The 25626-nt window shown below is 47.8% G+C and overlaps 1 protein-coding gene across 1 annotated transcript in view; it reads right to left on the bottom strand.

Moving 5' to 3' along the window:
• The window catches only part of ZFHX3 (zinc finger homeobox 3), a 104890-nt gene that overhangs the window by 11938 nt on the left and 67326 nt on the right, over window positions 1-25626 (bottom strand). Inside the window, exons 4-7 of the mRNA XM_054389610.1 lie at window positions 21619-21702; window positions 10255-10385; window positions 9856-10056; window positions 939-1041 (exon numbers count right to left, since the gene is read on the bottom strand). Of these exons, the coding sequence (XP_054245585.1) occupies window positions 939-1041; window positions 9856-10056; window positions 10255-10385; window positions 21619-21702 (519 nt within the window). The remainder of the gene's footprint in view (window positions 1-938; window positions 1042-9855; window positions 10057-10254; window positions 10386-21618; window positions 21703-25626) is intronic.

Raw genomic sequence — 25626 nt, 5'->3', positions numbered from 1 at the left:
GACCCACTGGCAGCAGCTCTAAAGGTGCTGTTTTTTGGGAGGATGCGAGAAGGAACAAGTGATCAGCATGCAGCCACTTTTCCAGGGTCTAAGGGCAGACTCCTGCTGGAAAAGACAGTGTGATATGGGTAGGGGCCAGAAAAGGGATCCCATTGCACAGGGCAGCATTAGCTACCCTGGCTGTGCCAGCACTGCCCCACCAGTATCACTGCCTTGGGGCGCTCTTCCTGAAAGGAAACGATGTCTGTCTTAATTTCCAGATTCCTTACAGACTTTCTAGAGGGGCACAGAAGGAAGACTGGCATTGCTTCCCTGCCAGATTTGAGATCTGACACTTCTGCCTGTGCAGAAAGATGTTCTTGGGATGCTCTCACATCACATGACAAAGCCAGGACTAAATAGCCGTGTTTTTTCAGCCATGCCTTCATAACACAGCAAGGCAATGAAAAAGCTGAGGAGATCTGGGGAGTATAAGGACAGCAGCAGCTCAAATATCCCTTAGTGCAGAGCCAGTGTCCATGCTTGAACTGTGATGGCAACAGAGCAAGTCAAGCAGAGGTGGCAGCACAATGCCAGAAGCTGCAACCTTTGGCATTTCTCTCCAAACCCCTTCAGCCCTCTACCACCTCTGCTTTTTGCTGCTAACACCTGGTCTTCTCCTTTGCACAGATTCATCACTGTTTCACCATGAACTGCCAGGGTGGTGAGCTGTGAGCTGCCCTGTCCTGCCCTGTAGCAGGGACACCCAGCTTACCAGCCTGTTTGTGGCACAGGCAATGGGAGATGGCCCTGCTGGGCACTGTCTGACTGTGGGTCTCAGGAGACAGCTGGGCTCATGGAGGTCTCCTAGGTAGTGATGTCCCCAGACACAGTCTCTGTCCAGGTGATGGGAGCTCAGGGAGTAGTAGGACCCATGGACCTCATTGACCTGCACTCACCAGGCTGCTTCCCTGGCTCCTCTGCAGCTGAGTTCCCATCTTTCTCTGGAGTGGCTGCTGGGAGAAACATACTGCTGGGCATCATCACCTCAGGTGTTGTCACCTGGAGACAGGAAGGAAAGGATGCAGGAGAAGAAAAACACAGGAAAACATTTTAAAGATCTTCAGTGGCAAAATCAGACACCAGTTTTTTAAAGTCAGAGGCATCACTTTTCATAGCTCACTGAAGACTCATATTTATTAGACAAAGCTCACATCAGTCAAAAGTGTTTCTACAGTTACATTCTGGACATAATTAGCAGTGCACACTTGAAGAATAATCTTATTATTAATATTTTTCCTTTATGTAGAATTCAGACTTTGATCACTGACAATGTTTTGTCATGGGCTGTGAAACTTCTTGTGCAACCAATTAGGTAGATAAGTTGAAAGGCCCACCTTAAGCTGCTGAAAACATAATAAGGCCCCTAATTAAATCATACCTCGTAAAGTACACTGTAATCTTGAACTAGGGAGCATTGCAGCACTGTTTTCAAAGTGTATCGATGCAGGAAAAGGAGGGGCATGAGAAAGAAAAGTACAAATAAGGAGAGAGGTGACAAAGGAAAGGATGAATAAGGAAAGACTAAAAAGACAGCAAATTGTCTGCAAAATGAAAAGCTTTTTGTAACCCTTTCCTTGCTCTGACTGATGTGTTTCCTTTGCCTCTCTTCGAGTGTTTGCCTAGAACCTGTGCCATCATAACCAATCTAGTGTTTGAGCACCAACATTTTTGAAGAGCTGGGGAGTCTGTGTGCTTCAACTAGAGACGCTCTTGGAAAGAGTCAAATACATGTGCCCATCTTTGCCTGGAAAACTGTGTGTCTTTGGGTGTATCTGGTCAGACACAGAACATACAAACTACCTTGTCAACTGTTTGCACATGTTTGGCATCAGATGCAGGCCCTTCTGAAGATGCAGAGCCACTATCTCATACCACCTGGAAAGCTGCCCCACAGCTCTTCTCCCCAGAGCAGCTGGAAAGGCAGACCAGTACCACTATCTCCAGCCATGCTGTATTCCAGTACATGGCTGCCAGCACTTCACCTGGATGTCTGTGCCAAGTGAAGACACCTCAACAGCTCCAAGTAGCTGCATGTCTCACCCTGCTGTCACCCAGGAGCATCTCCCTTTCACCAGGGCCATGGTATTTGAAGGAACAAAGATCCACAGTGACTCGCACACTTGTAGCGCCTCTGACTGCTGGGAATTCAAGGCACGAATAAATGCTCTGAGACAGGCACGTTTCCTACCAAAACAAGTCCCTCCATCCTGTCAGATACTCAGAGGGCATTTGAACCTCGGATTTGAGGAGAGAGTGAGTGAGTGAGGTTGTTATCTGCACACTGTGTACCTTGCTTGCTGCAAAGTCAAGGACCACAAGGCTCCAAATGAACTGCATCTGATATTAGCAGATCTGTGGTGGAGCTTAAGGTAAACCTATGCGCAGGACGTGAGATCTTTCTTATCTACACACATGTCAAATCCAAGCAAAAACAGACTAGATCTTGATTTCACTAAGCGAATGGAAGCAAAAGCAGTCCACAGAAAACCTTGGAAACAAAGGTTCACCTGTGAGTGGCTGCAGACACCTGAAGTCCCCGGGAGGGACACTGAGCTTCCTTCCTGTTCTGGGATGGCTGGTGCACAGGGTGAGCGCTGGGTCCCACCGATGCCTGCAGGAAAGGCAGCTGACACTGACATATCAACTAGGAGGGAATCTGAGCATGTACCGCATTCATTCCACCTTTTCCTCTAAGCAGGAATATCTGATGGCTGTGGGTGTTGGGTTGGGAGACATGAAAGGTCACTGGTTAATTCCTGGTAGCCAGGCTTGGAGGAGGGGGACAAGCAGGGATGCCGGAGGGAAGCAAGAAGGAGCCGTCCCCGTCAGCTGTATCAGCAGGGTGAGTGCTTTTCTAGGATCTTTAGAAATGATGAAAAATAAATCACAAGAAATGAAAAAAACCCCAACAGAGTAGAAAAAGAATAAAATTATCTAACACCTCAGCTGCACATCATTATAGAGAACGGTGGGCTTTTCATACGCGTTACAGTACAGCAGCCATCCCCACTACCACGCTCAGTACGACGGATCAGTAATTGTTTTCATACACTTTAATTAGAAAAACTCAGATGGCTATGAATAATAATGGAAAAGAGAGACTTTTGCACTTGAAAGGTTGAAGTCAATCAAGTGTGAATGACGGCAAAAAAGAAAAAAAAAAGACACCAATTCATCAGGCCTCTGTTGTCTCGCCGCGTCTTTAATCATAATTCCTGATTGGGATTCAAGAAGGCAGTAAGCAGCGGTTCTTTGTCTGCCTTCACCTTCCGTCAATTAACTCTCCCCGAAATATAATCATCAACCTCACATGCTCCTCTGCATCTTAATCTGGGTCTCCAAACCAGTAAGTCCTGCCCTATATGTGTTTAAGTAATTACCTTTATCTACCTGCATCTCCACAGCCACAGTTCTGATCCTACTGCTACCCCTCCCACTACAACAAAAAAAAAACCAAAAAACCAGAGAAAAAAAGCAGGGGGAGATAAAAAGCAGGCAGTGGCACATTAAATTGTTGCAGACACAAAATCCCAAAAGGCAAACAGAAAAAAGCTTGGAAAAAAAGTGCAGGAAACCTGAATTCTGGGTATGGATGTAGGGCAACTGCCAGCAGTCAAGACACCACTGGCCCTGGGAAGCAAAACCTTGAGAACAAGGTCTTGCTTCAGCAGCTTGAGCCACTTTAGTCCTCTATTTGTTCAGCACCACTCAGGCTTCTCCTGGAAATGCTGCCTATTTCCTACACCATTCTCCAGGGCAGGGCTACTCTGCCTCTTCACCCTCATGGACCACCCCTAGCAGGGAGCGAAGATAACAGTGAAAACAGGCTGCACATCTCAAATCCTTCCGCAGTTGCACTGAATTCCAGACTGACCATTTTGAACTCTTTGTCCTTCTACACTGCAAACTGGCCACAGGATGCACCATTTCCTTGTACAGAGAAGCCTCACACGCTGTGGCTGTTTTTAATGTCAACAAATGGTTGGAGGACCATGGGACAGGAGGGTTTAGTAGTCTATGGCTCCCCAGCAGATAAACAAGGAGCGGTGCTCTGTGACACGCTGTTCTGAGTTTAGGTGTATTTAAACAGCATTAACTGTTCTGGTGATGGAGAGGAGGGTGGTTATCTCCAGCACAGCCTGTGTTAGCACGTGATGCTGTTAAACATGCTCTGCCTTCTCTCACCTGAGCAGGCAACACCTTGTATGTGATCCCAGCATCCACCCTCAGCTCTGCTCAGTGCCTCCCCATCCCCCCCATTTCAACATCTCCTCAGTACCAAGTGTTCCACAATGGCAATACGTCAGCCAGCATGAGCTGTTGTTAAAACAACCACCCTACAGATGTCTGACAAATGTGATTTGTCTTCACCCTTTCCTTCCTCTGTACATGTTTTGCTCTAACATTAAACTGCACCCCCTTTGCAGCTGCAGATGTGATATTCTGGCACACAGGCCACTGGCAAAGTCTTCCAGCTTGGAAACACTACTGTGTGACACCAGATCCACTATGTACAGCCCTGAGAGCGTTTGTCCCCCATGCTTTTCATGCCACGTCTCCTTGAGGTTGCTCACCCAACGCTGTGGCACAGAAAGCATACAGTCCCCTTGACTCACATCACTCTTGACCTTTCTGTCCAAACAAAACTGAGCAGTGAGGAGGGACTGACAGGTCACTTCCGCCCACTCTTTCCGACTGCTCTGGCATTTGGATACCAATACATATATCAGGTTCTGTTTATTGAGACTTCAGTGACTAGAGCCAGTGTCTCCAGGAAAACCCTTAACATTGGGGCACTCAGGGGACACCCTTCACTCCAACCGCTCTGTCCCTTTCTCTGCCCTATCCCACTCACTGAGGCAGGGAAATTGCTTGAATGAAGAATGAAGGAGGGGGAAGTTTGGTGCAGAGACTGTGGCAGCCCCTCCTGTGCCCCACTTTGAAACATCACCCCCATGGTTTGCACTGGAGATGGGAACACTGGCTGGAGAACTTCCCTTTAGAGCAGGATGCAAGGAAGCCAATTACCTGCTTTAAAAGATGGAGAGTTGTTGGGACCCTCTCTTTCAGATGAAACTCAGATCCCCTTAAGCAGGTAAAATGTCTTTATTATGCTGAGATCCACTGAAGAGCATGGGTACCCCATTCAATGGCTACTTCTACGGACAACGTGGTCCAGTGACTGTTACAAAAGCCCAAGGGTTCACAGGACATGTCTCCTGCCTCCCTGCCCTGTGAGCATCCTCCGCAAATCACACATGTCCTGACACCTACAGACCTGTCACTGCTCTAGAGAACAACCTGCAGGTCCGCTCCTCACTGGTGACAACCCTCAGCAGTGACAAGCACGGTTCCTGTCATGACTGGATCCACCAGATTTTGGAGGTGATGAGCTGAAGAGCTGCTTATCAGCACAGGCCGGAAGCTTGCAGCTCCAACATACCTCTTGTGCTGGCCCTGGCAGCATGACACAGGCATATTCTTGGCACGTCTGAAAAATTAATTTTGGACAGTGTGAAGAGCCAGCTCTCCTTGTGCCCTGCTCTGCCTGCTCTGACTTTCCTCCTGACCAAGTGACCAAATGAATGTGCAGTTCCTCTGAAAACGTCCCAAAATGCTGAAATTGTGCAGCTTAGAAAAGAAAATCTCTAGAAGGGGTCTGAGAAGATATGTTACTATTCCTATGTCCATGCAACCAGGGGGAGATACACATGAGATGCAAGGTTCCCAACCAGACAAAGGAGGTAATTTCCATTACAAAGAGAGAGAGAGGGTGCTGGAGTGAAAAGCTTCATTAGACTCAGAGAGGCAAAGCGATGGCAGTATACCAAGGTCACTTCTAATTTAGACCATCTAATTGGCAAACATGGCTCCAAATGGCTATCATCTCACAGGGCTCAGAATTAATGAAGCCCGATTATTTTCATTACCTTCATCCGAGATGGAGAATGAGACACAGAGTGAGAGGGAAAGGGGGGAGTGAGAGGGGGTGAGAGGAGGGAGAGAGAAAAATTGAGTGACAGCAGAAGGGAGAGAGCAATAAGAAAAGACAATAGGAAAGAGGGAAAAAACATAAAGATGGCAAGGAGAAGTGAGGATGGCAGGGACATGCAGTAATTACTCTCAGAGAAAGGGAGGAAAAGGAGAAGACGGAAGGACGGCTGAAATGCAGGGAAGATACCCTAAAAGGAGGAAAACTGACAACAGAGACGATGGGAGAGGAATGTGCAGAAGGATAAAGCTGGCCGTGGGAGGAGGGAGAGCTCTCCACTGCTGGAGGCTCTCGGGAAGCCATCCCTTCTCCCGGCCTGAGCCCATCAGTCTTGTCAATCGACTGTGCGGGCGAACTGCACTTCACCCTCATTAAGGGGCTCTCTGCTGAAGCGGTGCAGGCCTGAGATTAGCAGAGAGGCTGTTATGTGGGAAGATGGCGATTAGACCTGCTCTGAGTGGCTGAAACGCCATGTCAGGTGAACCTGGCCACATCCATTCACCAGCCCTGTGGAAGGGATGCTGAAAGAGATGGGGAGGACGTAGCAGCCCCTGCCCCACGAGGGCTTCCCTGGTTCCACACCATGCTACTCACCCCTCAGCCCACGGATGTAGCCCTGCCAGCCCCTGTGCCAGCAACGAGGCCAGTGGGGAGGACCTGGTGTCCCATGGGACAGCCAGGCTGGCTGCTCGTAGATATGAGAAGGATGGGGCACGGAAGAGCCAGCCCCAAGATGCTGAGCACAGGCAAGCAGCTGTTACTATGGCAACAGACATATTAGACACTGCAGGTTCCTGAAAGGCGTCTGATAAGGTATTATTAACTGGAGCCTCCTCCCAGCGCCGAGCCCAAAGACACTGTGTCGAAAGGGACCTGGCTCCCAGATACCGGATTGCAGCTCCCTCATGGTGGCACAAAGACCCAATATACATGTCAGACTTGGACAGGAGCCTTAGGAACCTTGGTGCAGCCACATTCTGCAGAAGTCACACTGACTTCTCGACATGTTTGTCATTTAATGTAAAAAGAAAACTGCCCTCTTGCCCCTCACACTACTTGACTTGAGGCTGGAGGGGTGATCTTCCACCCCAGACATCTCTGGGTACCAACAAAACCAGGGCTGGTGGCAATGGCAAGGTGGAAAAACCAGGGATGAGCAAGAGGATGAACTTCACAGCTATGCTGGCCTCCATGGTTTTCAGCAGAAGTTCTGGTCTGCAGCAGCAGATGTGCTCACCTAAGGGGACTGTTCTCCTCAGTACTGCAGTTGCTTTGGCCATTAACAAATAGCTTCTGCCAGTTTCCCTGTATCCTGGGATATAGACACACTCAGGCCAAGAGGATGCATCAACCAAACCGTACCCATTTCAGACTGCACCTTCTTCCAACAGCCTAGCTCAGCACAGCTGATACCCTTAACAAACTGGTTATGCATGCTGGTGTAAGAAAGGGATTCAGTTTCTGCTTGCTGCACTTATAAGGTCAAAATGTCTTCCATAACTTAGTCACAAGCTAACAAGATTCATTCGAGTCCTTGGAAGGTATTTACACACTTAAGCACCATCAATCAAAACAGATGCACGTTGCAGAAACTGAGGTCTTGTGACAGGAAAGCTTCTTGACCAAGGTGCATGAGTGGTCAGTGGAGCAAAGCTATGCCCTACTAGAACCTGCCGGCAGGGTTGGCTTCAGAGGGGCAGGGAACTGCTGGTGCTCTTCTTCCCCTCCACTCTGTATTTTGTCATTCATAGAGCACTGGGACCTTCTGGCCTGGTGGGATTTTTAATAGGCTTTATGATGCAGCTCCTACTTGGTTGGTGAAGATCACTGGTCCAACAATGGCCACCATGGGCGTTTGCAGCCCAAGGGGCACAGGACGCATCTTTGGCTCTAGCAGAGTCTGATGGGGCAGACAGAGGGGGCACAAAAGTGACACTGGTAAAGCAAAGCAAGAAAATAAGAGCATAAAGGTGTTTAAGAAAGACCACGAGAAGGCTGGAAGGGTGATAGAAAGGGAAGAGAACTGTAAGAGAAAAGCAGGACAATGCTGCATAGTCTTGCTTAGATGATATCATTGGAGGGGAGCTGATAAAGAACATGAGAATTACAACAAAGGTGATTATTATTTGTCTCCATTGTCAGGAACTGGCAAAGAAGGGTGAAAACAAGCAGAAAGAACAATCAGGAATCAACATAAACACTTATTTTATATACATGGTGACAAGTTCCTAAATGCAAACACAACCTTGCCTTGAAGATTACACCAAAGAAGAGTGTAGAAATCGGCGAATACAACCCATTTGTGAACTAAGCAGGGTTTCTGCAAAGTGCTGCCTTAATTCTACCTGTACCTTACACTCACACTAGCAGGTGGAAATGAGCACTCATCTGAATCCTGGGAAAGAGGAACTGATGAAAGAAGCATGCTGGGACTCAAAATGTTATTTACTGAAGGAAGCACCTGAACACTGGAGAGGGGGGGTCAGCCTTTGTAGGCATCTGCACTGCCACAGCAGGTACAAGTACCACAGAAGAGGTCTGGCAGCTGCTCACACAACTCCTGGTGCATGCCACCAGCAGAGCCTCTGGGTCAGCAGCTCTGAGGTAGAGCCAGCCAGAGCACAAACCCAGGTTTCACAATGAGAACCTGGGCACTGCATTATGAATTTGCTTCTTCTCACTGAGCACCAGCTCATGAGTTAGATGAATTTTGATTCTTTGAAGACAGTGCTGCAGGATTCCCAAGCTAGGTGCTAAACCAAGGGTGTGGGGTAGAACAAGAGTCTGGTGCAAATATGTTTGTGCTGAACCACAATCCATGTCTGAAGCTTCTGCTCCCCACCAGAAGTCACACAAGCAACAGCAATCACCACTAAGACACAGGCACAATGTTATTTCTCCAACAACTTGAGAAGTGACTCGGTTGTTACAAGTTTTGAGCTCTACATGAGGACAGTTAACTTGATCCAGAGAATTTTCACTCCACACTTCAGTGGCTGACTTCCTACCTCAGAGGATTTTAAATGCCTGTGCTTAAATTTTAATTTAAACCCAGGCACTTCCAAACATTTTAAAAAGCACTTCAAAAAGCAGCTCTAGCATTCAGTGAGGTCCCATAAGGTTCCACCTCCCTCGGGCCAGCAGCAGTATATCCCTTCCTTGTTCGGGTTACCCACAGAAAAGGGAATTGTTACACAACAAAAGCATTGTAATTTTGGATGGAGCAACTCTTCATGGAAGGAACAGATCCAGCTTATCTCATACAACCCTAACAATGATCCTCATTAAGTGAACAGAGCACAGAACATGGGCTGCACAATAGGACTGTCTCCCTCCATGAGATGAGACCGCCAAAGGAAGTTACTCCATTGGTTCTCAAAATCATATTTTAAGCTGAAACCTGATATCCAATTTCCTGTAATGTTATCTTAATCACCCTGTCCTTCCTGGGAAGTGCTCATCAACACAGGAGCACTTTCTCTCTGCCACAGCACAGCACATCAGCTCCTGCATCTCCCAGAAGCTTCTGTGCAGAATGTGATCCCATGCAACGAGCTCAGTGGTCACAGGAAACAGTATTTTTTCTAATCTCTTCACAGGAAAATTACTCGACATTGAACCGCTGCCAGCTTCCACAGTTCTCAAGCATGGACGAGAGACTTTGCAGACAAAACAGGCATGGGAAAAGCCTAGATGAGAGAGCCCTGACAGATGAAGGAGCTGCCCACCACAGCAAAGTCAGCCACGTGGGTCAGGCCATTCCTCTGCTCTTCATCTCTGCTGGAAAGGCAGCAGACACGCTTGACTACGCAGCCACTTACCGTCATGATGAGCTTCTCAACACAGTCAGGTGACACACTGTGCAGATGGGTGAGGTGCAGCTGCAGATGGATCTTGTTGTTCAGCATGTCCTGGCAGAGCGGGCAGCGGAGCATGGGCTGCACTGAGTGCTGGGTCATGGCGTGCACCCGCAGCCGATTCACGTCCGTGTTACTGTACTTGCAGTATGGGCACTGATACATCTGCAGAGCAAGACAAATGAATCACCCAGCTGCTACAGCTGCTGCTTCCCTCTTTCCTTACAGGTAGACTTTAATAATGTGATGCCTTCTCCTACCACCAGTTATCACCTTTCATCTTCTGTCTCCTATTTTACTCTTTGCTTTCAGCACATATGGAACAAATTACCTCCTTGTAGAAGCTGGGTTCTCCTTCCTTACCTGCTCTGCTTTGGCCTCCTCTGAAGTTTTTGACCATTTAAAGGGGAGAGGCGACTCAGAGCTGCTGGGAAATGATATTCGTTTAGAGGATGCTGGAGGCTCTGTCAGCTCCTTCTCTGCCTGGCTGGCTGGTGCTGCAACAGAAAAGAGATTTGTATCAAGACATCCCCGAAGAGGCTTCAGCTGGACAAAGACAGTATTTCCATTTACTCTGCTGCTGTTGCTTGAAACATACCAAAGACTTGGAGGAGGATAAACCTGTGGACAAACATCTGGCCAAAAGAAGTTCATTCTTCATGATCTTCCATAGTATGGGAACCACATCATTTATAGCTAGAAGCAGAGAAATCTCAGCTGTTCCCATGGGCTGCTTACGACACATTAGATGCAGAAGAATTTGGTCTTGTGTTTACATCGGACACAAAAATGCTTGGCCAGACCTGGAGGCTCACGTGTCATCTCCATGAGTAGCTGGACTGACTCAACAATGCAGAACTCACGCTCCCAGTTCACCCAGGACATTTTGCATAGAACACTCTGGATTATGTTTGCCTTGGTGACAGCTGTAGCCATCAACCCAACCGCCATGCACTCTGTGCTGTATGCAGTAGCACACTGCCATGACAGCCCTGCTCAGCTCCAACAAGTGGTTCCACCAAAATCCTGACAGGAGAGACCTGGCCTGCAACCAGTGGTGGGATGAGACTAGGACACTCTCAGTCTCTAACCAGCTAAGGAAAGGTGACTTGACTTCAGTGAAGCACAAAAAGGCAAACGAGCCTAGAAGCCAACAGCAAAACACTTTGCAAGTTGCGGTACTCTGAGAAGTGCATCACTGACCTTTCCCCTCCTCCGAACCCTGACAGCCTGCAGTACATAAATTTGTGAGACATCTATTATTTAAAAACTGTAAGGACAAGTATATTATACACAGCCCCCATCTCCTCCTCCCCAAACACACATTCATAACAGTACTTTAATCTGTCTCGAATCGACTTCAAACCCATTTCGCCCTTAATGGGAGTTATTCATTTTCACTTGAAAGGTAATATCTGACAGCTGGATATTTAATATGATGGATCGGCTGCCGATTAACAAGACACTGTAGCATTCTCAGACCGGTCCCCCCATACTCTTCCTCGTCTCTTACTCTCTTTGTGAACCCGCTGGTATCCGCTCCCTACTTCAGAAAATGCCATCAGGGTAAGATCCAGGCAAACTGCTTCCTTCTCAAAGATCCTTCCACTCACTGCCATGAGCTGTACTTTGAGAGGTGCCACATCACAGTGAGAAATACAACCCCCATTTCTAACCACCTTTCCTGCCAGACTGCGCCTCCAAGTGCTCACAGAATCATAGCATGAATATTAGGGGTTGAAAGGGACCTCTAGAGATCATCTAATCCAATCCATCTGCCAAAGCAGGATCACCCAGAGCAGGCCACGCAGGAACTCATCCAGGAGAGTCTTGGAAATCTCCAGAGAAGGAGACTCCACAACCTCTCTGGGAAGCCTGTTTCAGTGCTCTGTCACCCCCACCGTAAAGAAGTTTATCCTCATATTGATGTGGAACCTCCTGTGTTCTAGCTTGTACCTGTTCCTTGTCCTATCACTGGGCACCACCGAGACTGGCACCTTCATCTTGATACCCACCCCTCAGCTGTTTATAGATGTTAATAAGGTCCCCTCTTTGTATAAAACAAGTCTGTGGTGGCAGTGACAACGCATGGACACTGACACAGGTTCTGCTCTGGCCTGTGCAGAATGATGGACTGCTTCTCAGGTCACCTTCTAGCTTGAACCTGAGAGCCACCCTGGGGGTCATAACTTTAAAGTCATTAAAGATATCTATAGGACCAAAGCTAATCTTCCTTCCTTCCTAGCAATTAAATGTTCTTGGAGCATGAGAAACATGGCTCTGCCCTGGACCCACACGTGCTGCTTCTTCCAGTGGGTTTGGAGATGCAAGGACCACCACTAAGAGCTGCACTACACTGCTTTAAAATGTCCTGCCTGAGCCTTGTGTGATATGAGTGGCCACAACAGGGAGGCTAATTGCTGCTGATGTCATCCACTCCTTGGTGTAACTTCAAACATTGAAGCATCAGCTCATGTCTCCTTTCCAAGCTGTGGATGACAACACTTTCAGCTTTGGCAACAGCGTGCGAACCATGAAATACCCACAAAATGGCATCATAAACTCGGATGAGCTTCAATGGAGTGAGCTTGGGATACTTACAGAACCCCTACGTCCGCACCAGTGGTGGGATCTGCGCTAGCACAGCCAGCCCGAGGATCTCAGGAAACCCCTGATCCTCACCCTCTGCTGCCAGCTTCCCTGTGTAGCGCTTGTAGAACTCACTGGTGTGATGTTTTCATCTGCAGTGACTGAATTCAGCAACTGCCAACTACCCCATAAGCAGCTGTAACTTCTGGAGTCACGATAGGGCATTTTACTACGCCCTTTCTGCTGGGACACAGTGTGCTTAGAATTAGGGAAAAGTTAAAATCTACTTTTACTTACCATCTGCAAAGTGCTCAGTTTTATTAAATGCCCTTGATCCAACCCATAACTTTAATCCTTCAAACCCAGAATTATTAATGGTTGTCCAGACCCCAGAACAACTGGTCTGTTGCAGAGTTCTGGAAAATGCATACAGAATATTTGCTCTAAGTATTCTTTTTTGTGCTGACAGCTCAAGTGGGAATTTTAACACTGAGACCAAAGTTTATTGTTGATAAACAGCCAAATGCATGAAGTGACACATTCAGTCCACATCACAGATCAGAGGAATGAAGAACTCTCTTCTGCTTGCAGAAATGAGGACATGGAGCTCAGTGCCTGCCTGCAGAGCTCGCTGGCAGCTGCATGGGACCTTTGTGTCTGTATTGAGTGCACGGGACAAAGTGTCCTCACCAGAAAATGCCAAAAGGGTCCCCAAACAGCACCAGAGAAACTGGAGCACAACACCCGTGCCCTCGTCATGTTCAACATCACGCTTAGAGATCCAGGCCTTGCAGGAAGGAAAAAGGAACCTGGGTTTAAAGTACAATGCATCACTTGGTATTTTTATTATTTTGACTCTGTATGGATTTACAAACCTTAGAGGAGAAGCTGCAGTTCTCAACAAACGTACCCAAAAGCCAAGTGCAATGGTAGAGCACTGCAGGTGTGCTAGCCTACCACAGCACTTCTCCTGGAGATCTACTTGTCTTCTCACTCTTCTTCAGCAACATCTGCTTTTCAGAGATGAGGAGAAATTTTCCCAAGTGTTACTTCAGAGGTGAGATTAAATTGGGATCCTTTCCTCTGCTAGGTCCAGAAGCAAAACCAGCCAGGGTCCCCAAAGGTGCCTGCTCTCCATCCTGGTGGGAAGGGAGTTGCCACCCCCCTTCCAGACATCAGATTCTTTTAGCTAAAGCACCACTGACAGCCCCTTCATCTAAACTTCCATCTCCCAACCAGGCAACATAATGGAGAAGCCAATTAAATGATTATTAATTCATGCTGCTTTCCGTAAGCCAGAGGTTCTCATCTCCCTGCATTCCGTAAACCAGCTTGCCACTTGCCCTAGAAATTTACAGTGGGGTTTCTGCTATCTCTATTGATTTAAAATCAACACCCTCCCTGCCCCTAGCCTACTGAGAAAGCTCCCTTCCTACTAAGTTCAGCTGCTGGCTTGGGAAAAAGTTTTCAGCAGGACCAGGGAACTGTTTTTGCTGCCCGATAGAAAATAAAATTCCATATTTGGTGGTGCCTCCCTCCTCAAACCTCCTCTGACATTTTCTCAGAGCAATTACTCAGCATCAAGAGCTCTTGGACCAGACTGACCTGCCTGCTGTGTCTGCATGGCTCTGGTGATGCTCATGATGGCAGCTGTCCAGCCATCACCCCAGCACAGGTCTTGTGGAGAAGCATCTTTACAGAAGCTGTGATTTTCCTACCAAAATCCTGAGACTTTCCATGCTCATGCTGTTTTCATCATGGAGGAAGGGCAAGACCAGGCCTTGTGGTCCAGACCAACCTACACAGCTCCAGAAGCAGCAGCTCAGGAGTTGAGAGTAACAGCACAGGAAGTGCTGGTCTCTAGAAGACAGCTGCTATCCCACAGAAATACACAATTTGTGTTCATGCAGCAAGGACAACTTTGAGGCGACTCCACTACTGAGACTTCAGTGACACCAGACTGGCCAAAGCCTCACTGAACAGGACCTGGGCAACTGGCACAGCTCCAGTGCTGCCCCTCTGTTACCTCTTGTCTTAATAATACATGGCTGAATGTTTCTCTCTGAAACACAGGCTGTTTACATCCCTCATTCCCCGAAGGTACCATCCGTTCTAATAAGATGTTGTAGCCATACTAACAGGCCTGTACATTGCCTGTTGCTCTACAGTGTTCTTTCAGCTCCCTGTTTGATAAATAACATGATTGCAGGATGGACAGAAGTAAATACACAGAGATTTGCACAAACACTTTTGTACCCAGACCTTTATTGCCAACTTTCAGAAATGTGGCCCTGAAAGCTGTCGAATAATTTGTTTTTCTAATGCTGTGTCATATCTTCCAGCCTGCAGTGAGTATGAACAACTGAATTATGATTAAATATTCATATCACAGTACCCAGAAGCCCCAGCTCTCACTAGGCTTTCCTGCCACAAACACAGAGCAACCAGAACACACTGTGGGGAAATACTGGGTAGCACAAGGGGCAGGAGGCAGCAATGCTTTGCTTGTCATCAATCTCAGAATCCTGACTCTGACTTGGGGAGCAAGGGAGTCACAGGTGGCCTGGCCATACTGGGACCAGGGTCCAGGTGCTCACAGATATATAGGTGGCAGTGGCTGCTGCAGAAGCTGACCTTGGCACACAAGTAGCAAAACACTCTGGTGAACACACCTGAAAGAAAAGCCCTGGCTTGAAGTCAGGAGGATTCCCTGCCGTGGGAGCAACAGCTCCCACTTTGCTGTACAAAGATGTATGCTGGGCAGGAGGAAAGATGAGCAACTCAAAAAACCATCCCAGCTGCTGCCCAGTATGACCTCACCTTTGCAAAGTGGTAACCCAAAGCACTGCAGCTTTCCTTCCAGCAACGGTCTCTAAGTTTCTGTCTTTAGAACCATGGGAAAACTTTTTTTTTTTAATATCACAAGGTGTCTGAAAGGAAAGATGCAACAACCTTTTATATTTACCTGGTTCTTGAGCCAGCTACCAGTCTGTGTGCATAGCACTGTCCAACTCAACTAACAAATATTTCAACTAACCTACCATGAGAGTCCATCTCAACTAATCTATTAAATCAATGTGTTGAGCTTGGCAGATGGTCTAAACAATAGTAATTCTGCTAACTCCTTACAACTAGCTGAAAGACAACACCAGCACCAATGAGCAGCACAGCTACTGGCCAAGCAGAAACTACTGGTGACAAAAGAGCCAACACAGAATGCAGATGGCAGAGACTTTAGCAGAGATCTGCTCGCTAAAGAACATGCATGAAAAGTATCTGAAAACAGCAAAGCAGCTGTGAGACAGGCTCTGGTGCAGCACAGCAACTCATCCAGCAGTGCCAATGAGAGGGTCCCTCCACACTGCTAGGTGTCCCAGAGAGAAGAGACTGTTGGCATTTTAGTATATGTTATCACTGCTGGCGAGGGAGCAGTGAGGTTTAATGGGGTGACCCCAACACGAACATGTTTTCAAGATCAGCAGCTGGCAACGGCAGTGGAGAGCCAAGGAGCCATGCAGGCAGGGAGGGGAGGAAGGGAGCTGTGCAGGCAGGGAAGACCAGGAGGTATACAGGACCATGTCTTGCAACTATAAGTCAATATTCGTTCCATTTGGGCCAGACTGGTAATTTTGCTGCTTTTCATTTTTTCAGCAGCCATGCTTTGCTAGGTATAAACAGCAAAATAAAGCCCAAAAAAGAGTCATAAAAATGATCCGGCTGACCGTGAGGACCAACCGAACACACCGAGCCTGGTGTTTGGCTCAGCAGGGAGCAGCATGGAGGGACCAGGACTGGATGAGCCTGTCAGAGCCAGGATGCTATGTGAGTGACCAGGGATGTTCTGGGGCTGGCTGGCTGCAGAGCCCAGGGAGGATCCCATGGCCAGCTCTGGGGAAGAGCAATGGGCCTTTGGGGTCCTCCCAGAGCCACCACTGGCCATCACCTCTCCTTCACTCCCCTAGACACCAAACACCCAGTTTCTGCAGACAGTGCTGGCATCAAGCATGCACCCAGCCCAGCCTCCCCAGTTAGCTGTGGCACTGAGACCCTCAGCCCTGGTGTTTTCGTGTGCTTGAGCCTTTTGTGCTTTGTAAATCCTCAGAAAGAAGCACAACCACAGTCAGCCTTCCCATCCCCTCTCCAAGGTTTCCTTCACTCAGCACCGGGGTCAGGAGCCCTTGTTCCCTTCCTGGCTGCCTGCTCTTGCCCTTGCCTTCACGCTGCTCCACAGAACCTCCAGCCATTAAGTGCTCAACAAACGCCATATATTAAAAAAACGAGAGAAAAGCGGCCGGGGGGAGGGGCAGTAATAGATTTCCGTCAGGATGTGCCTGACCTGTTTTTTTCAATTTCAGTAATTAGAAAGGCAGTGGGCCTGTAGGAATTATTCATAAACTGCAGGAGCTGTGCAGTATACATTTATGTTAAACATGTCAAATCCGATTGAAATCATGCCTGCCAGCACCATACTCCATAAACACACTTTCTGCAACAATTTCCCAGCTCTCGGCAGCCCATTAATACCTCCTTTAATAGCAATCTACCACGGATTCGAATCAGGGACGCTCCATTGCACTAATTGCTCTGTTAGGTGAGCATCATGGATTAAAAAAAAAAAAAAATCATTACCAAAAAAAAAAAAAAAAGCCCTTCAGGCTAGTCCTCTAGAAATATTTCATTTCAATCTATATTTTAAGTAGACTTTGTTTCTTGTTTTTGTGCAAGAAAAGCTGATATTCTTGCATCTATACAACTGACAGTGCATTAAGGGAGTCTCTTTCATAGCTGGGTCACTGCAGATGAAGCACTTTGCTCTAGTTGGAAAATACACACAAGCCCCACCCCAAATCTTAAAAGTCTCCTACTGATCCATCCTGGTCTGATTTGGCTTTAGCTGGAAGCCAGTGGGTTGAATATTAATCACTTACATCCTGCCTTAAAAATGGAGTTGGGAAAAAAATGGAGTTGGGAATAGCCATGATCTCTCTCCTCCTTCCTGCTTTGCTTGTGATAAATCTCGTATTAGTCAAGATAAGATAATTTCTGAAGCTCATCCACCACGCAAAGTACATCTGCCTTCTCCAGCTCTGAGGTGGTCAGCTCTGGGGCAGAAAGAGACAGGGCAGGGTTGGCTCTGGGGTGAGAGGGCAAGAGTGGCTCTGGGGTGAGGGGGCTGCACCAAACAGCATTTGGGAGCTGGTCATCCCACTGTTGGAGAGAGGGGGAACAAGAGGAAGCAAACAGCTCGAGAGATGGGAACATCAGCCCTTTGCTCTCCATGCGGTGTTTGAGGAGTCCTGTAAGCGCTGCTGCACATTGGGAGCTGGGGATAACAGAGGCAGAGTGAGCGTGGCTGGAAACGGACAGCCCTGCTGCCTTCCGGATGTCTTTAGAAGCCACAAAGATGTATGTGAAAATCAAGGTAAAATCAACCTTTCTTTGGGATGGAGTTTTCCATGTGTATCTTTTAATGGAAAGAATTACCTAAAAAAATAAGTGTTTCTGCTTAAGATTGTTCCATTTAAAAATAAATAACCCCCCCAAATCAATAATTTGTTTTGCATCAGGGACATTCTGACACTTCCACATGGAGAGCAGAGAAGTCTTTCCTCCCAGTACTCACTGCTGCCCGTGCAGCTTGCTATGGAGAGATGTACTGTGGAGCTGCCAAACAACCCTGACCCACCACCAGCACATCTGGGTGGAGGCAGCCAGGGAGACACCCTTGACGTTTTGTCAGAGATATCACAAATCTAAAAGGAAGAGGAAGAAAATCATCACCCAGTGCACATCTAGAAACTGAGGCACAAAAGGTGTACAAATTGCCAAGGAACATAATGATCAAATTGTAGCATGATGAACAGAGAACAGGTCTATCAACCTCCACTTCAACACACTTATTTATTGGCTTTGAGCCTGCACTTCTCTCTCTTGCCTATCTCTCACTTTCACAGAATTGCACGGCTCAGAGACACCTTCAAAGGTCAGCTGGTCCATCCAGAACAGGATAAACTGTGCCCACTTCATTCCCAACAGCAGCTCACCTAATCTTCTTGAAAGACCTCTGAGGAACCTTCCCAGAAAATCTACTCCAGTGCTTCACGAGCTGTACCAGGAGAATTTTTTAAAATTTATTATCTAACCTCAATCTTTCTCCCTTCAATTTAAGCTCATTGCTTCTTGTTGTCTCTATCCTGAGCATGGAGAACAAATTATTTCCTTCCTCTCAGAAGCACCTTATGCACAAGAAGACTGAGCTTCTCCTCCCTTTTGTTCTTTCTGGGTCAAATAAACCTGTGTGTTCCATTTCCTCCTCACAGCTGACATTATGCAGACCATGTGCTGTTCTGGGTCATTCTTGCTTTATGGACTTTTTGAAATTGCTCCTCAAGTTTCTTGACACCCCAACTCAGAACCAGACAGCTTTCCAGGCATGAAAAAAGGCATCTATTCCACAATATTTTCACCTGCACCATAATACCTGTGCTTCGCTTTCAGAGTATCCTGAAGAGCAGCATCAAAAGTCTTCCTCAGCAGAAGACACAAGATACTGACTGCAAACAGGACCTTCTTCACACAGAAGGAAATTGGGTCGTGTTGACATGATTTGTTCTTGACAAATCCGTGTCGACTGTTACTTATCTCATTATCTTCCCATCAGTACTTACAAACAGTTGTTTGGTCATTTCCCAGGAAATCTGGGGCAAGCGGAGCTGGCAGGTGTGCGGTTCCCCAGCTACATCTCCAGCCACAGATAACACCACGTCTGTCCCCCTGCGGCGCTTCCCCTGTTTTCTGTGCATTGACAGGAGAGAGCAGCTGATGGGTCTGAGGATGCTTCAGTCTCTTTCTCAAACACCCAGGTAAGAGGCAGCAGGTCACAGATCTGACATCTAGTTTCACTAAGTACTCTGCAGCCTGTTCTGCAGCTCTGATGAGCTCTCCCTAGAGCTGCTGGCATGGGCTCTTCTGGGCTCTCACATGGTCAGACTGTTTAGTGAAGATGAATGCAAAGAAGGCTTTATGCTCTTCAGCTTTCTGGACATGGTGGTTGATGGCCTTCCTGCTCTGCTGAGCTGCAGACCATTTCTTTTTTGCAGTTTCCTCTTACAGCAGGTGAGTGCTTCTGTGATGCTGCCCACCTCCCTCCCTGGTACATCCCAGTTTGTACTGTGGTGTTTTGATATTCCTGTACATGCAGACACGGCTCTTCTGTGGTTGCTGTGAATAACCTGACCTAGTTTCCATTGCTTTCCATGTCTGAGGTCCAGAAGAGCATGGCAGCACAGCCACATTCCTCAATGGAGCTCGAAAGCAGAAACAATACAAGACTGAGGTGTGGTACCTGCTTCACATTCCACTTTACACAAACAGGGGATAACATTTTGTTTTGCTTTAAAGTTCAGGGTAATGTTGTTACATGTCTGAAAGCAGGACCTGAATTCAACACCAGCATGTCCACGCATCTTGCTGAGAAGGCACTCTTCAGCCTTGCAATGGCTCTGGGCAAGACTTGTCTGGAGCTCTATGCGTTTATGTATGTAGTCTGCATACTTCTTCATGTGTTTTCCTTTGGAGACTTAATGATGTGTCCATTTCTGATTTGCTGATTGACTGACAAACACCAAAAAGGGCTCAGAAATTTCACCAGCAGGGTGAAGAAATAAAACCATCCAAATGTAGTTTCTGGATAGTAAAAGTAGGCTCTTCACTTTCCCACATATTAAAAATAATCTTTTTAATGTAAGTCAGCTTTTGTAAGTGCTTCAGGTTTGGGCAAAGGGCCCCACATGCCCTTTAAGAGATTTAACGAATACGTGACACTACATCTTTCTGTGACACCTCACCTAGTGTGTTTTTGTTTAGAATCACACATTCCCACACAAGAGACTAAAAATCACCTACAGCCACACACAATCTGCATCTGTGGGTTGAAGAATGGGTCTGTGATGGGAAGCGATATACTGAGCAACCTCAGCGAGTGCTATGTAGACTGAGAGCATGAGCTTTGACCAGCACTAAAGCACAGCTTGCTTCGTTCACCACTTTGGACAGACCTTCCAGCTGACTGAGACTGGCTGAGATTAAAACCATCTTTAGCTGAAAGACCACACTTCAACCTCTTTAAGACTCTGTAAGCCAAAATATATGTTTGGCTGTGGCTCACTAAAGGACAACCATAAACACAGCAGAAGACGGCGTTGGAAGAAGGGTCTCTGCAGACTGAGAAGCATCACCCCAACCAACCCTAAGTCTGGAAAGCCACTGGGTTACTGTTCAGAAATTGGGGGTCAGAACTGCTCCATCCTGAGTCATGGAAAATGAGTACCACCCCCAGAGCCTCTGTTCCCCACATACATTGAAGCGGTCAGCAAGTGCTAGTTGATGAGTGAACAACTCTCTCCAGAGGACAGTCCTGCAGCTGCTTTCTGCTCCAAGGCAAGGAATATTTAAAAAATTCCTCCCACTCACCTCTGCAAGATAGCAACCATCTTCTGGGAAAAAGAGAGTAAACCAGTACCTTCATAACTAATCCTTCTAAGGATTTTGCTAAGAGAAACCTTCCAGATTGCACTGCCACAACATAAATGCTGCTGTGTATTTGTATTTGCCATTTCTGTTTCAGGATGTTGTGGCTCCAGCAGACACAGAGCAGTTAACAAAGGGACTGTCTCTGCTCTGCCCTTCTGCATCAAAATCTTGACACCAGAGCCAGGACCAGGACAAAAAAAGCAGTCAAAGAGTCTCTCAAGTCTTACCAGCATAGGGTGGAGTTTCACAATACATTTAATTCACCTCAAATGCTGGCTGCTGCCAGAATGACAGTCCCCTTTTCCTTCCTCCTCTCCTCGCTCCTGATCCCCACTGCTTGGGGCAAGTCCAGCTTCATGGAGAACAGGGAGCTCTGACCCACTGCCCCAGTGCTGGCCCAGGGTGGGGAGGGGGATGTGTGACTAACCACAGCTCCAACTATGCGAGTGTGTCATGAAGCTACACTTCAGGGAAGACAATGCCTACGTCATGCTGATAGTACTACGGGGAGGAGTTTTGCAAACCACTGCTCCTTCTGCTTTCCTTTCCTTGATTTAAAGAAAAAGAGGGACAGAAACCCACCTGTCCATTTACTCTGGTCCTTATCTGCTCCACTCTCTTGCTCCTTGGCAGGCTCTTCAGCATCACCGGCTGTTTCATTGGGCCCTTCCACATCTTCAATGGATTCTTCTGAAACAAGAGAAGCAGAAAGCTTACCATAAAAATGGAATTCAGAAGAGAAGAGCAAGTAACTGTCAGTGGGCAAAAACAACAGCCAGTGCTGAAGCACAAGCGCTGAGTGGCAGATACCAGTGTCATCCAGTGTTTTCCCAACACTACCTGCTAGCTGGTCAAGAAAGGTCAAGAAAGAGGGAAAACGTGAGAGGTGAAGACAAAAATCTCATCTGCCTCTACCACTTAAAGCTACTGATGTGCCCTACAGTGTAATGTAAACAGCAAAACATTTCCCTGGTATGCGAAGGTTCTACCCAACCATGCCATGGACTAATGCAGTGTCAGGGACTGACTTGAGCCTCCAGCACCTTCAGCCTCAGCCTTCCTCTGCATCCTCATCTCAAGATATTTAGACCAAATGTCACTGTAGCACTGACCCTGGTCACTGAGACCCCCAGAGTTCACTGCAGGCACACCACCACTCACTTCTGCCCAGACAAAGCAAGGAGCAGCACTGTCTTCTGTAGCCATGGCCCTGACACAATGCATGGGAGGAAGCTGCTGGCTGTCTCATTCTCATCCTAGTCACATGAAGAGTTTGAGCACATGGCTGGTATCACACAGGCACAAATCCATGAAGGAGAAAAAGCTCTTAGTGAAGTGCTGAAAGCTCAGAAGGAAACATGAAGTGCCCCTGCTCCAGCCATTAACCATGCCACTAGTGCGCTGAGGCTGGTGGCACAGAGCACGTCGACAAGGTGCAGCTCCACACAGAAGCACCGTTGGCTGGTGGGGCACCGAGAGCCAGATGGCTGCAGCCACCAGACCTCTATGCTAGGGTGTAAAAGCCACACTGTCCCCTAATACCGTGGGGAGTTATGCACAGTGTGTGTAGCTCGACAGCTACCATGTGATTGATGAGGCTTGCGTCCACATCAGGAGAAAAGAGCACTTTTAAGCCATTGCATCCTCTTTAAAAGCGGAAGAGTTCGTAATTTTGATTTGCATTAGCTAGTCATGGTAAAGCCTAGGCTGCTCTGGGCTTTATATGAATTACCTAACCAGTCAAACATCCCTTCCCCCACACCCCATCTTCCCTCTAACAAAGACAGGGCTGGAAATCAAGATTAGAAGTATGTATTAGGAGATTGCAGATACTCCACAGGACCCTTTGAGAACATGACAACCTGAATCAGGGAGGAACTTGTAAAAGCATCCAGAGATCAGCACTGGTATCAAGGGGAAGCACTGTGATTGATACTCTACTCCTCCTCCACTCTTTTAAAAGCTAGAAATTGTTTTAAGAGCTGTGGGCATCCCGGCAGCCTTCATCTGGGTCATGAGAACCCCAGAAGGAGAGGAGTGATGGGTGGCATCACTGGATACCTAATGTGTAAGAAGGTACAAATGACTGATGCAGGGGTGATCCGAGTGGTTGAGTGCTCAGGCTGGCTGGAGAACATGGCTGTGAAACAAGCAGCTGAATTCATGTCTCAGAAATTACAATTCAATTTCTTTTTTCCGCTCCAGGGAAAAAAACCAACTCCACCCCAACACCTTTGTTGCCTTCAAAACGCCACCATGTGGGGTGAGTTGGTTTCTCTTTGACAGAGGCTGCTGGCATAGACAGCAGATTTTAGACAGTTTTAATAAAAACGTTCGTTTAGGGGGTTCTGTTACTGTATTCAAATCTTCATTTTGATCTCTCTGGACTCCCAGCCTAGTTAGCTAGCTCTGACACTCCCTGGGTCCTCTGGACAGCTGGACAAGCTGAGGTGGGTGGGAAGTTGGACTTGCCCATCGCCCATCACCTATTGCCCATCACACAGCCTATTGCCCACCCCATCCCTGCTCCATCCTTGGCCCAGCTGTGCAGCACCGTACAGACTCCTCTCTGGGCTTGGCAGTGGCCACATTGGCCCTGCTCAGGGCCAACCCGGAGCCCCCTGGCCTGGAGCCACATGACAAAGATGCCCGGCTAGCGGCACTCCCGGCTGCGACCCGGAGGTGTCAGCATTGGCATGGGAGGAAGAGGAAGGGTGAGCCGGCTGCGACTCAGCCCTGTCTGGGCTCTAACCTGAGCATGTGGAAATAATACACGGCTTCAAGTGCACTGTCTGGTTCAAGGGGAATAAAATAGGGCATTCATAAGCAGTTACACCATCTGTCTTTAGACCATCATCATCATCATCAACAAGGGAAAAAATAGCTCTTTAAAATGGATGAAAGCCCAGCCTGACAGTAACTGGAGAAATGTGAGCGATGAATACCAACAACGCTAGAAAATGAAAAAAACCCAAGGCAACAGACAGCAAATCCTCCTGGCCCGCTGGGCCCACAGCCCCTCACATGCTGGCAGGCACAACTTGTCCCACTGAGCCCTGGCTTAGCCCAACAGCCTGCACCCAGCAGCCTGCCAGCACCCAGCACTGAGCCTGGACTCTGAAGCAGCTTCTCTGGAGGGACCTACCTCCCTGGCTCAAACGCTGCTGTGCCAGGCAGGAGGGCTGCTGAGTGCAGACACATGGTTCAATACCTGCTCCAGGCTGAGCTGTTTTGTTTTTTTTTTTTAAAGTAGGATGGGAAGGGAGCATAGTACAAGACACATCTGCCCAGGGAAGCTCTGAATGGGCCGGGAAAGGCCCTGGTACTGTTCTTTCTTGGCTTTTCACTCCAGGGGCCTTTGCTAAGGACAGTCCTCCTGCTCCTCTTCCTTGCACACCCTGGGAGCACCTTACACCCATCAACCCCAGGGATGCAATGCCTGGCCCAGAGACTCGTGAAAGGGAAGCATTAACTCCTGGCTGCCTTGTGATCTTCCTTCAGCAGACTTTTTTGGAAGGCTGGGTGCAGCTCTGCTCACCATGCTCAGCCTGACTTGCCTTGCATCCACCAGTGTTTAAGTTGACTCCAAGGATAGTCAGTAGAGTCCTCAGCCACCACTCCTCAGCTGGCTGTGTACACTGTGGAGGACTTTGAACTGCTGAGAATCAGTCTCCAACTGCATGTGGGGCTCGAGCATGTGATCTGACCCAGCTTTCAACTATGAGAGCCTCCATCACTGGCAATCAAAATGCAGCAGAGCTCCTGTTTCCAAAAGATTTGCACCCACACTCTGCCAACAGCTCTGCAGCTGCCCAGATGCAGTGGCAGCTCTGAGCACAATGGCAGGTCTAGGCAGCAAAGGCACATGTGAATGGCACGCAACCACCTATCCTCCTGCATTTGTTTGGGGCATCCTGCTGAGAGGACAAAGCCAGCATCCTACCTGGTAGAGAAAGGTTTGCTTTACTCCTCAGTCTCCTGCACAGGCAATAAGGAGCTTTTATTTTAATTGTCTGCAGCCCCTGGTGTTGTGCTGTTCCCACACTGTTTCCAAGTGGATCTGACCACTGGCTTTTACCTAACATCCGAAGAGCCCTATGGGACAGACCTGCAGCTGAGTCTGAAGAATACCTCGTGACTGGCTCCCAAAGACTGAATGAGGCCACGGTCAGAAAGAAGTAGGGAATTTATTTCCAAAGCACCATGAGCCAGTTGTTACTGTCTGACTATACCTCCTTGAAGCTCTATGCAACGTTAGGGCTCATTCACCTATTGTCTTGGCTGTATTCACATTAAGAAGACAGAGAACAACACCACCAGTCATTTTAAGTTAAAAGGTTAAGTTAAAAGCTTAAAACTGTACACCCTAAGTCCTCAGTCTGGGCTGCTATCCAGAGAGTAAGAAGTCTCTGCAATGTTTCAGCACTAGGCTGTGAGTCTCTGCCAGTCAAGGACTTTGACCAGGACTTTGGGGGAGCATGGTGGGGCACCAAAACCAGGGGTGGGGGGATCTGCTACAGAAGATGTTCTGTAAGACGTGATTGGGTTGACTCCACACTTGGGAACCTTAAAAGAGACTCTGGAAAGCCAGAGATGCTCTTGCAGCCCAAAAGA

Source organism: Indicator indicator, chromosome 19 (assembly GCF_027791375.1).
Source record: "Indicator indicator isolate 239-I01 chromosome 19, UM_Iind_1.1, whole genome shotgun sequence".
Lineage (NCBI taxonomy): Eukaryota > Metazoa > Chordata > Aves > Piciformes > Indicatoridae > Indicator > Indicator indicator.
The sequence above is the reverse complement of the archived record's forward strand: the minus strand, read 5'-3'. Positions and strand labels throughout refer to the sequence as shown.